This window comes from Erinaceus europaeus, chromosome 16, assembly GCF_950295315.1.
Source record: "Erinaceus europaeus chromosome 16, mEriEur2.1, whole genome shotgun sequence".
Lineage (NCBI taxonomy): Eukaryota > Metazoa > Chordata > Mammalia > Eulipotyphla > Erinaceidae > Erinaceus > Erinaceus europaeus.
Window position 1 is genome coordinate 1,555,431 of NC_080177.1, and position 12,027 is coordinate 1,567,457.

Below are 12,027 nucleotides of genomic sequence, written 5' to 3' on the forward strand. Positions count from 1 at the left end.
CGAACCGGGATCCTTACGCCGGTCCTTGCGCTTTGCGCCACCTGCGCTTAACCCGCTGCGCTACCCACCCCACCCTTTAAATTTTTAATCAGCTTTATTTATTTATTGGATAGAAACAGCCAGAAATCAAGAGGGAAAACTGAGGAAGACAGAGAGACACCTGCAGCCCTGCTTCAGCACTCACGAAGTTTCTCCCTGCAGGTGGGGTCGGGGGCTTGAGTCCGGGTCCTCGGACACTGTGATGTGTGCGCCAAGCAGCTGCGCCACCACCCGGCCCCTCATCCCTTCTTTCTTTCCCTCTCCCATTCTGTCCCTCCCCCTCCTCCTCCCTCCCCTCCGCTACGACTTCATCTCTTCACTGATGGGAGACAGCACGCAGGTGAAGTCCAAGCTCAGGCTCCCGGCCGCCCACCCCTGCCTGCCCCACCCTGCCTGTCCCCTGGAGGCCTGGGGTGCAGGACGCCCCTGTGCTCTGCCCTCCCCCCCCCCCAGGGCCGCTCACGCAGACCTTAACACACAGCCCGGCCTTTCCCCTGCCCACGGCCAGGGGTCTCCAGGCCTCACGGCGGCCAGTTTCCCTTCTCCAGATTCTCCCACCCTGCTGAGGCCCAGCCTGGGGCGAGGACACACCCCTGCCCAGCACTCAGCCCCTAGCACCCAGCACCAAGCCCCCAGCACCCAGCAAACACACCCCTGCCAGCACATACCCCCCTCAGCACACACACACACACACACACACACACACACACACACACACACTGCCTATGCCCCCATCCGCACACACCCTCACCCCACCCTCCACACCCAGCCCACACCCCTCCCTTACACCCCCACCCCCACAACCCCCAGCCCCCACGCCCACCTGCCCCACCCAGACCCCAGCCTCACCCCAGCCACGGGCATGGGGTCACTGGGTGGGCTGCATCAGCACTTTCTGGTGTGTGGGGGGGGCACCAGCTCTGACCCGGGATGAGTCAGCAGAATTTGCAGATGGGACCAGGCCACCTAAAGCCCCTGCAAGCCGGGGGCCTGCCCTGACCAGCTTGGGGGGACTAGGGCCTTGACCAGGGCTGGGGCAGGGCTGGGGCAGGGCTGGGGCAGGGCAGGGTGGGTGGGGCGGGTGGGGCAGACCACGGGAACATCAGGAAGCCCAGGACCCCAGGACCCCAGCCAGCACCCACTCAGCTCTGGCCTCCCGGTCTCCCCGGCATCACCCGCACCGCATGGCAGATGTGAGCTCAGAGCCTGCTCTCCTGGGGACCCCACACCGCAGCTGCCCAGTGCTGGCTGGGTGCCCAGCTCCTGCAGAGTCTCCTGTTGGAGCCCCCACCCCCACCCTGCCAACCGCCCAGAATCACAGGACACCAGCCAGTTAGATGTCGCAGGGAGGGGACCGCCAGGCAGGGCTGGGGGAGCTTCTAGAAGTGGGAAAGGCTCGGCTCGGGGCTGGGCTCCCTCCCCTGAAGCCTGAGGGGGGTCCCAGCGACGTCTGTGCACGTCAGATATGCCGTGGAGTGGGGCCACTGAGCACACGTGTGCGCGGCCGATTCCACAGAAACACAGCAAAGTCCGGGCTCCCTGTCTTCTTTCTTCCGTTGTTTGTAGATCTGCCCCCAGGGTTATCACTGGGGCCTGGTGCCTTCAAGACTCTGCTGTTCCCAGTGGCTTTTTTTTTTTTTTTGATAGAGGGTGAGAGACAGAGATTGAGAAGGTGAGAGAGAGAGAGAGAGAGACAGAGAAAGGGGAGACAGCTGCAGCCCTGCTCCACTGCTCGTGAAGCTTCCCTGCCGCTTCAAGGTGGGAACTTGAACCCAGGTCCTCACTCTTGGCAAAACGTGGGCTCTACTTGTTGAGGCAGAACTCTGACCATTAGTCACAGCGCTAACGGAGCGAACGTGGCCTCTGCCACGGTGACACGTGGTCTCGGGTCCTGGGGAGCCCTTGCAGGCTCATGCAGAGTAGTCCCCTGGAGGATGCAGCCCCGTGCATGGAGAGTTCCGGACTCGGTGGGTCTGGGTGGGGGCTGGGGGTTTGCAGATGTAGACAGTGGACTGGGACCCGCTGTAGGGGGTGTGGTCTGGGTCTGCCCCGCCTCTAGAAGGAGAGACAGAGAGAGACACAGAGACAGAGACAGGACAGGGCAGACAGCATAATGGTTTTGCAAAAAGACTCTCATGCCTGAGGCTTTGAAAGTCCCAGGTTCAGTCCTCCTGCACCACCATGACCCAGAGATGAGCAGTGCTCTGGTGAGAGAGAGAGAGAGAGAGAGAGAGAGAGAGGAGAGGGAGAGGAGAGGGAGAGGAGAGGGAGAGGCGGAGGGGGAGGGGGAGGGGGAGTGGGAGAGAGAGGGAGAGAGGGAGAGAGAGGAGAGGGAGAGGGGGAGTGGGAGAGAGAGGGAGAGAGGGAGAGAGAGGAGAGGGAGAGGGGGAGTGGGAGAGAGAGGGAGAGAGGGAGAGAGAGGAGAGGGAGAGGCGGAGGGGGAGGAGGAGTGGGAGAGAGAGGGAGAGAGGGAGAGAGGAGAGGGAGAGGAGAGGGAGAGGAGAGGGAGAGGTGGAGGGGGAGGGGGAGTGGGAGAGAGAGGGAGAGAGAGGAGAGGGAGAGGGGGAGTGGGAGAGAGAGGAGAGGGGGAGGGGGAGAGGGAGAGGGAGAGAGGAGAGGGGGAGGGGAGAGGGAGAGAGAGGAGAGGGAGCGGGAGAGGGAGAGGGGGAGGGGGAGAGAGGGAGAGGCGGAGGGGGAAGGGGAGAGGGAGAGGGGGAGAGGGAGAGAGAGGAAGGGAGAGAGAGAGAGAGGGAGAAGAGGGGCAGAACCTCACCCCATCATGAGTGCTGCCAGGGGTTGAGCCCCGAAGCCCCCCAGCCCCCGCAAGCCCGGTGTTCTGCCCACCTGCGCCTCCTCGCCAGCAGGGAAAGAAGGCCCAGAAAGGGACATTGTGCACAGCATCTGTAACACTGCCAGAACAGAAGGGGGCGGGCTCCATCTGCACCCCCAAACACTGGAGAGGGAAGGGGGGTGGAGAGGCCGGTGACAGGCCGTCCGCAATAAGGGAGGGGCAGGGGCCAAGCCGCAGTCACACCCGCGGCCTAATGGCACCATGGCCCTGGGGAGAGTGCAGCTGTGCAGCTTTGTAGCTGGGCGTGTGCGGCGGGCGGGCAGGGCCTCGCAGACGAAGCTGAAGTGCTCTGCTCCTGTGGGCTGAGCTCCGGGGTTCTGACCCCTAATTGTCCGTCTCCTGAGGAGCCCGGGAGAGCGCAGGCCTTTCTCCACAGCTCTCCAGAAGCCACCCACTGTCCCCATCTGGCCAAAAATCTCCCCGACAGACCAGATTTCTGCTACGAAATTTCAGTGAAAAATAATTAGTCCTGCACAGGGGTTCTGCAAAAGACTCTTCTGCCTGAGGCTCTGAGGTCCCAGGTTCAATTCCCAGCACCACCATCAGCCAGAGCTGAGCAGGTAGGTCTGTGGGAAAAATAAATAAATAAATAAATAAACAAACGGATGGGGAGAGAGTATAGTGGTTCTACAAAGAGACTCTACTAGCTGAGGCTCCCAAGTCCCAGGTTCAATCCCCTGTACCATCAGCCAGAGTTGGGCACCGCTCTGATCTCTGTGTCTTTCTACCTCTCTCATTAGAATAAATGAAAAAAAAACGTTTTAATAGATATATTTATTTATGAGAAGGATAGGAGGAAGAACCAGACATCACTCTGGTGCACGTGCTGCCAGGGACTGAACTCAAGACCTCACGCTTGAGAGTTCAAAGCTTTATGCACTGCACCACCTCCCCGACCACTGGGGAAAAAAAAAAAAACTTTTTAGTAAAAGCATAAAGGGAGGAGAGTAGACAGCATAATGGCTCTGCAAACGGACTCTCACACCTGAGGCTCCAAAGTCTCAGGTTCAATCCCCCGCACCACCAGAGTTCTGGTAAAAAGTAAAATAAAAGTAAAAAAAATATATATATATAAATAAAAGCATTTTAAAAATGTGGTCGGAAAAAAATAAATAAATAAAAATAAAAAATGTGGTCGGGGAGGTGGTGCAGTAGATAAAGCACTGGACTCTCAAGCATGAGGTTCCAAGTTCAGTCCCCAGCAGCACATGTACCAGAGTGATGTCTGATTCTTTCTCTCTCTCCTCGTGTCTTTCTCATAAAATAAAATCTTTAGAAAAAAAAAAAAAAGCATTATACAGAAGCCAGACCTTCCACCTTCTGCACCCCACAATGACCCTGGGTCCATGCTCCCAGAGGGATAGAGAATGGGAAAGCTGTCAGGGGAGGGGATGGGATACGGAGTTCTGGGGGTGGGAACTGTGTGGAGTCGTGCCCCTCTGATCCTATGGTCTTGTCAGTGTTTCCATTTTATAAATAAAGACTTAAAAAAACAAAAAAAAGGGAGTCGGGCTGTAGCGCAGCCGGTTAAGCGCAGGTGGCACAAAGCACAAGGACCAGCATAAGGATCCCGGTTCGAACCCCGGCTCCCCACCTGCAGGGGAGTCGCTTCACAGGCGGTGAAGCAGGTCTGCAGGTGTCTGTCTTTCTCTCCTCCTCTCTGTCTTCCCCTCCTCTCTCCATTTCTCTCTGTCCTATCCAACAACAACAACAATAATAATAATAACTACAACAATAAAACAACAAGGGCAACAAAAGGGAATAAATAAAATAAATATTTCAAAAAAAAAAAAAAAAGCATTAGTCCTGACCAAAAAAAAAAAAAAAAAAGTTTCTCAGTCGAGTTGAAATGACAGAGAAATATTGGAAAAGGCTTACGGAATCTTTATAAAACATTAATCAGGTTGTGGTCTGGGAGGTGGCACAGTGGATAGAGCACTGGACTCTCAAGCGTGAGGGGTCCTGAGTTCAGTCCCCGGCAGCACATGTACCAGAGTGATGTCTGGTTCCTTCTCTCTCTCCTCCTATCCTTCTCATTAATAAATAGATAAAATCTTTAAAAAATTCATCAGGAAATTAAACGGGCTTAACACACTCGGTTCCTTCCGACACTCTTTTCCAAGGGAAATGAGTCCCTCCGGTGTTGGGTCGGAGCTGGACGTGAGAGTCAGGGACATGTGGGCTGAGGTGGGGACACACCGGCCACGGCCAGGGCCCGCGACTGACAGCGGAGAGGGCCGGGGGCCACCTGGTGCAGGCGGAGAGGCGCTCATGCGGCCTGGGGAGGTGCGAGTCTGCCCCCCGCCCCGTGACCGGGACACTCCTGGCCAGCGGCATCTCCCGAGGGAAGCGGCTGGGTTAGGAAGAAGGGAGGAACGGGCAGGGGGGAGGCTGTGCAGGGGCCGAGCACTGGAACCGCAAGCCCGAGGGCCCCGGGTTCAGTTCCCGGCACTGCTGAGGCCACGGTGGGTCAGAGAGCCGGACTCCGGGCCCCACCCTAGCCACCCCCTCCCCGGGCAGTGCCACCTGCGCGCCCACAGCCTCCCCGCTCAGAGCAGAAGCCGGCGGCGGCAGGCAGGGGCAGACGCCCGGCCTCCCCAGGTTCCCATTGCTTGTGAAGCTTCTCCCCGCAGGTGGGGAGCCGGGGCTTGAACCTGGGCCCCTGTGCACGGGAGCAGGTCAGCTACACCGCCACTCGGCGCCTTGAGATCTCTTCATGTCACTCAACAAAATCTCCCAGCCTGTGACTCTGATTCGATGCTTGTTTTGTTTTGTTTTGCCCTCAGAAGCTCCACGTTCCACACCCAGCTGTGCGTCTGTAAGCCGGTGGCTGGCACCGGAGCGTGTCCACCTACTCATCTCTCATTAGCATCTGTCCGTCCGTCCACCCGTCCCTCTAGAACAGTGTTGCTTCAGGTCAGTGGTGGCTGGCTGTCAGGTGCTCGGATGAGTCTGCTACTGCCCGGCCTCGTGAGCCTGGAGGCTGGTGGCCTGGGGCTGAGTTCCCGGCTCCCGTCCCGCGCACCCCCGTTCAGACCCCTCCCCGCCGGCCCTCCCCGCCGGTTTCCCCTGAAGTCCGGGTCTGGGCTCTGCTGGCCATCAGCCGTCACCCGAGCGCCTGGTGGGCCCACGGCCACAAGCGTGACCTCTCGGGAGCCGCCCCGCGGGCCTTTGACTGTGGGAGCCGGGCGGTGTGGGCGGGCCTGGCCAGACGGCTGGTGTCTGTTAGGGGCCGGGGGTTGCAGCAAGGTGGTGGTCTGGGGACAAGCTTCCTTCTGGAGCTGGAGGCACCAGGTGCTGCTGTGGGGCCGCCAGACTGGGGGCTGCAAGGGTGTCAGCCACGTGCTGTTCCCTCCGCAGTGCAGACCCCAGACAGACGTGACCCTGTCACACGTCCAGCCAGAGCGCCATGGCCGACGCCTGGCACCGCCCGAGCCGGCGGTTCTGTGCGTCAGACGGGGCACCTGGTCCCGAGGTTCTGTGCGTCAGACGGGGCACCTGGTCCTGAGGCGGCGGCAGAGCAGGGGCCTCTGTAGGCTGTCACCTCTCAAGGGCAGCGGGGTGACACGTGACACTCACTGCCACTCAGGCTTTTAGTTTGTCCCCAGACAGCCGGAGCCGGGCCAGAGCCGCTCCAGGCCGCGTCCGCACCCGAGCCTGGTGGCCTTCCAGGAGGAGGTGGTGCGTGTGCTGGCCCCAAGGGGCTGAGAGGGGGCCATCCGGAGTGGAGTGGAGCGGCGAGGCGACCCACACCCATCCGGAGTGGAGTGGAGCGGCGAGGCGACCCACCCACCGGCGAGGCAGCCTGCTCTCCGGAGAGGAGACGGACTGAGCACTGTGTGTCCCGGGGCCGGGCAGCACTGGGGGTGCACCAGGGGGTGCGGGACGGGGGGCCCCAGTTCAGTCCCCGGCCCCTCCTGTCTCATTGCAAATAAGCAAAGCAGGAAGGACAAGTTTCTCTGCAAACAGCTGCAGGCAGCTGACAGTTTGCTGAGCCGCGTCCGCAGGGGCCCAGCAGGCGGTGAGGCTGGGCGTCCCCCGGGCAGGCCCGTGTGCGTGGGGTGATGTTCCCAGGCCCCTACCGGCTCAGCCCAATCGGAGACGGAAGAGGAAGCCAGGGCTGTGCTTTTTTTAGATAAAGACTTTATTGTACAATTTTATAAAGCAGCTTTACACAAAGCACATACAGTCCACCTGACTTTGTATAGAAACAAAATAAGCTTTCCCTCTGCAAAAAATCGAGTTTGGTGCGTAGAAAACTAGCGTGTGCACATTGTGCTCGGCCCGCGCCTTTGCGCGGCCACCGGTGAACTCGGCACTGCAGACCCCACGTGGGGACGGGGCGGGACGGGGCGCGGGGAGGTTGCGTGCCTGCCCTGCCGAGGGCTGAGCCTGTGTCCTCTCCCCGAGCCTCTTCTCGGTCACGGGGGTGTTTGGACGAAGCCCCGGGAATTCCCGGCGGGTCTGAGCCCAGCGAGCGGCATGGGGCTCACCCGCAAAGCTAAGACAGGTGCGGCCAACGGCGGCATCCAGCCCCGGACAGAGTGGGGACGTAAACATGTCACAGGACGGGAGGGACCCAGGGCGAGCGGGCGCCGTGGAGCCCCGGCACCTCCAGGCAGACTCGCCCACCTGGTCTGCACCTGACCGCGCCCCGGGGACGCCTCCCGCCCGGCTCACCCTCAGAACGTTCGGCGGCAGTGAGGTGACGTGGCTGGGGCTTTGGGGGCCGCCCGGCTGGCGAGGCTCGCCAGGCCTGCACGGCCCTCACCTGAAGCGCCACCGAGCTGAGGGGTGGGCGTTGTCCAGCCGGCCAGCTGCGCTCAGGGACGCCGGGGCTGGGGCCCTTCTCCGCGGCCACATCAGTGGTCTCAGGCCAGCTCTGCGCCATCTTTGTCCCCCACTGATGACCCAGGCACACCCAAAACTGGGATGTGAGGGCAGGGCAGGGCAGGGCAGGGCAGGGCAGGGCAGGGCAGGGCGCGCTGCTGATGCGGGGCCGGGGACCACACCAGATCGGGCAGAGCCAGCCCCGCAGGTCGGGCCCGTCTTTTCGCTCTGCATGGGCTAGGAGCTGACCGAGCAGCCCCAGGATCCGGGGTCCCGGAGCAGACACCTCCCGAGACACTGGGCCGTGGCGCCGGCTTCTGTGAGGTACACTGGGGACAGAGAGCCAGGCCGGCTCTGGAAACACACACACACACACACACTCACACTCACACACACGCACTCACTTCCTCTCTCATGTCTATTTTCTACCCAACAGCCGAAATAACTTACAATTAAAATGGCAAAGGCAAACAGACGCAGTCAATGGTTTGGTGCTCGGGTTCTGTGCGGAGACCGACGGGGCTCCCTGCAGGTGCCCGTATCAAAACGGCCGGCCCCTGCGCGAAAAATAAAGCCCCGAACAGCACTGTCCCAGGCCTGCCCCTCACACACACAGACAAGACTCTTGGCCACGGTCGGCCACGGAGTACAAAATCCCCACAGCGACACAGAGGAGGGGTCTCGACGGGGCGGGCGAGGGAGACCCAGCAAGCTTCGAGCAGGGGCTCGCGGTTTCTTGTGCGGTCAGCAAGTGCAGGTCAGTTGTGCTTCAGGGTGTGTGGCCGCGGAGCCTGGGCGCCGGCCGGCCGGGAGTCGCTCGCTCCCAGACGGGCACGGCTCCAGATGCCGCCCGCGTTCCTAGGAGCCGCTCTCAGCTCCCACACGAAGGAGGAGCGATCGCCATCGCCGAGCCCCGGCCCGGCCCGGCTCCTGCGAGTGCTCGGTGCTCGGTGCAGGCGGCCGCCCAGGAAGAGCTACTCGGCACCATCACCCGCGGGCGTGGAGACAGAGCAGAGCAGAGCGGCGGCTCCCCCGGCCCCCGGCCGCCCTAGTTGTGCTTGGCCCGGCCGCCCTTGAGGTAGCTCTTCCAGCGCCGGACGAAGTCCCGGAAGATGGGCGCGTCGTCCACGGTGCTGAGCAGCTGCAGCTGGTTGATGTGGGTGGTGTGGTAGTCCCAGCGCGCCAGGTTGGGCGCGGTGCCCAGCGTGACGTGGCGCAGGTCGTACACGCTGCCCGAGCCCGTGTCGTAGAGCGGCAGCATGGCCTTGAGCGAGTCCAGGCCGCGCCGGTACAGGGAGCGCGCCTCGCGGCCCGCCGCCTCGCCCGCGGCCTCCTGCAGGTCGTACAGGCCGATGAGGGCGTACATGAAGCCGTTGAGCACGAAGGAGCCGGGCGCTGTGGGGTACTCCTCGTACCAGTCGTGCCGGCCCATGAACACGGCCCTCACGCCGCGCTGCTCCGAGGGCAGCCGGAAGGGGCCCGTGGCCCGCAGCGCGCAGCCGAGGAAGGCGCGGTCCCGCGTCAGCAGGTAGGCCCTGACCAGGGTGGACATGGCCTGGCCCTGCGCCATGGCGGAGTACCAGCCGGGCTCCAGCGGCCGGAAGCCCTCGCCCAGCTTGCGGGTGACCTGGATGGGCCAGCCGCCCCGCTCGTCCTGGTTCCTCAGCAGCCAGTCGCTGGCGGCGAAGAAGGCGGCCATGTGGGCCGTGCTGGCCACGGTGACGTTGTCCAGGAAGCCCCTGCCCCTGGCCACCAGCCGCACCACCCGCCGGGGCATGATCTTGGTGGGCCTGACCGCCTTGGTGCTGGACAGGCCCACGCCCTTCCTGAGGTCGGTGACCAGGTCCCTGGTGACGGTGCTCCAGGCGGCGCGGGGCCCGATGCCGTACACGATGTCTCTGTCCCGCAAGGCGATGAGCTGGGTGCTGGACACGTAGTGGATGGTGAACGGCTGGCTCTTCTCCGTGGTCTCCAGGACCACGGACACGCTGCCATTGCCCACGAACTTGAGGTCGAAGGACAGGATGAAATCCTTGGTGCTCCCCAGCTGCAAGGAGACGCCCTCGCCGGCTTCTGCAGAGAGAGAGACAGACAGACAGACAGAGAGAGAGACACAACCTTGTATTTAGTGGCGGTGACGGAGACCCGAGCGCAGTGTGTGAGGCCGTCGCAGCGCTCCTGGCGCTTGGAGCGCCCTCACCTCCCACAGCAGGCCAGGCCGGCGGGAGGCAGAGCCCCTCCTGGCGAGTCTCGCTCACACTGCTGAGGGCTGCGGCGCCACCCCGCTGCTCAGATGCCCGGTGCCGAGCCCCGCCCACGACACACAGCCCTCCACGCTGTTTGCGACATGAGGGAGGGGTGCTCGGCTGAAGAGTGAAAGGAAGCCGCACCCGGGGGCTGGGCAGTAGCGCGGCGGGTTAAGCGCACATGGTGTGAAGAGCAAGGACCAGTATAAGGGTCTCGGTTCGAGCCCCCGGCTCCCCACCTGCAGGTGGGTCGCTTCACAGGTGGTGAAGCAGGTCTGCAGGTGTCCGTTTTTCTCTCCCCCTCTGTCTTCCCCTCCTCTCTGTCCTGTCCAATAACGACAACAAGGGCAACAAGAGCAACACCAAAAAAATAAAAATAAAAAGGAAAAAATGGCCTCCAGGAGCAGTGGATTCGCAGTGCAGGACCTGAGCCCCGGCAACAACCCTGACCCTGGAGACAAGAAGTAAATGAATGAACGGAGCCACACCCGGCCCCCAGCCTGCCCACGCCCAGGCCGGCTCCCGCAGACATAGTAGCCGTCACAGCTCGGTCGCGAGGGTCAGGAGAGAGCTGAGCTGCTTAGAACACGCCGTAAACGAGCGATTATCTGAAGCCAGCAGCTTCGGGGCAAATAAAGCGATAAAAGCTGCCATGGGGAGAAGGGGTCTGTGTGGAGATGCACGACAGCTCGGCCTCTGACATGCCGGGGCGGCCATTCTCAGAGGCAGTGAGGCTCACAGGTCTGCGCCTAGCAGGGCAGGGGGCTCCGGAGCCACCAGTGCTCACAGATTCCAAACACTGGACAGGAAATGGCAGCAGAGGAGGACATCCGCGGTGACTGCCTGGTGGAGGAGGCACCGAAGTAGCTCTGCTTATGGGCTCGTGGCGGGCCCGAGGAGGTGACTGGCGTGTGCAGGGAGCAGCGTGAGCGGTGACCAGCTTGAGGTGCAAGCTTCCCACACTGGGCTCTGCGGCAGCCGTGGGGACCACGCCATCTGACAGGACAGCGGGAAGCCGGGCCGGATCGTGAGGACACCCGAGACGCGTGCCCCAGGGACACCGTGGACTTGCAGGTGTGACTGCAGGAGCTGGGAGGGCGGCGCGGCAGACACACGCCGAGGCTCCGTGCCAGGGGCTCAGAGCGCAGTCTTTCCTGGGCCACCATGAGTGGCGGCTGCGCGGCTTCCACTCCAGAGAACACCTAGTGAGAGCCGCCCGCCTCCCCACAGACGTCAGGCCTTCTGGAGTCGGACACCGCCCGCGGGACCCGGAGCCGGCACAGCCACCGCCACCCAGGGGAAGGTGCTCGGCACCCGGAGGCCTCGAGGCCTGCTCGCGGCTCCACTGAGGGCGCCAAGCGTGGACTAGGCCGCCCCAGGGTCCGAGCGGGAGGAGCAGAGGAGGCCTGAGAGCACCAGCCGGCCCTCACTCTCGGCCCCAATCTGGTCACGACCACACGGCTCGCTCGGTCACCTCTGCCTCCACCCAGAGCGCCAGGCCGGGCGTCACGCAGGAGTTGTCGGCCTTCTAGAAGCCGCTGTCCACCTTCCTGGGGCCCGACAGCGCTGGAGGAGCCAGGGAGCCACAGAGGCCTGGCTTACATCAGGGGACAGTCTTCAAGAGCATTTTTTTCTTCCCTCAAAAAAATAAAAGGTTTGGGAGTCCGGCGGCAGCTCAGCGGGTTAAGCGCACGTGGCCCCAAGGGCAAGGACCGCCGTAAGGATCCCGGTTGGAGCCCCCGGCTCCCCACCTGCAGGGGAGTCGCTTCACAGGCGGTGAAGCAGGTCTGCAGGTGTCTGTCTTTCTCTCCCCCTCTCTGTCTTCCCCTCCTCTCTCCATTTCTGTCCTAGCCAACAACGATGACATCAATAATAACTACAACAATAACTACGACAACAAGGGCAACAAAAGGGAAAATAGATAAATAAAAAAGAACTATCTTAAAAAAAAATAAAAATAAAAGGTTTAGGGTGGGGGTATAGCATAATGGTTATGCAAAGAGACTTTCATGCCTGAGCCTCTCAAGTCCCAGGTTCAACCCCCCCCCCCCATAAGCCAGA

The 12,027-nt window shown here is 61.9% G+C and overlaps 1 protein-coding gene across 2 annotated transcripts in view; it reads right to left on the minus strand.

Annotated features, from left to right (window-relative positions):
• Positions 1-7,016: 7,016 nt before the first annotated feature.
• The window catches only part of GLCE (glucuronic acid epimerase), a 32,001-nt gene continuing 26,990 nt past the window's right edge, over positions 7,017-12,027 (minus strand). For both annotated transcript variants that reach the window (XM_060175654.1, XM_060175653.1), the window contains exon 4: positions 7,017-9,793. In XM_060175654.1, coding sequence (XP_060031637.1) covers positions 8,769-9,793 — 1,025 coding nt within the window. In that variant the 3' untranslated portion in view covers positions 7,017-8,768. The remainder of the gene's footprint in view (positions 9,794-12,027) is intronic.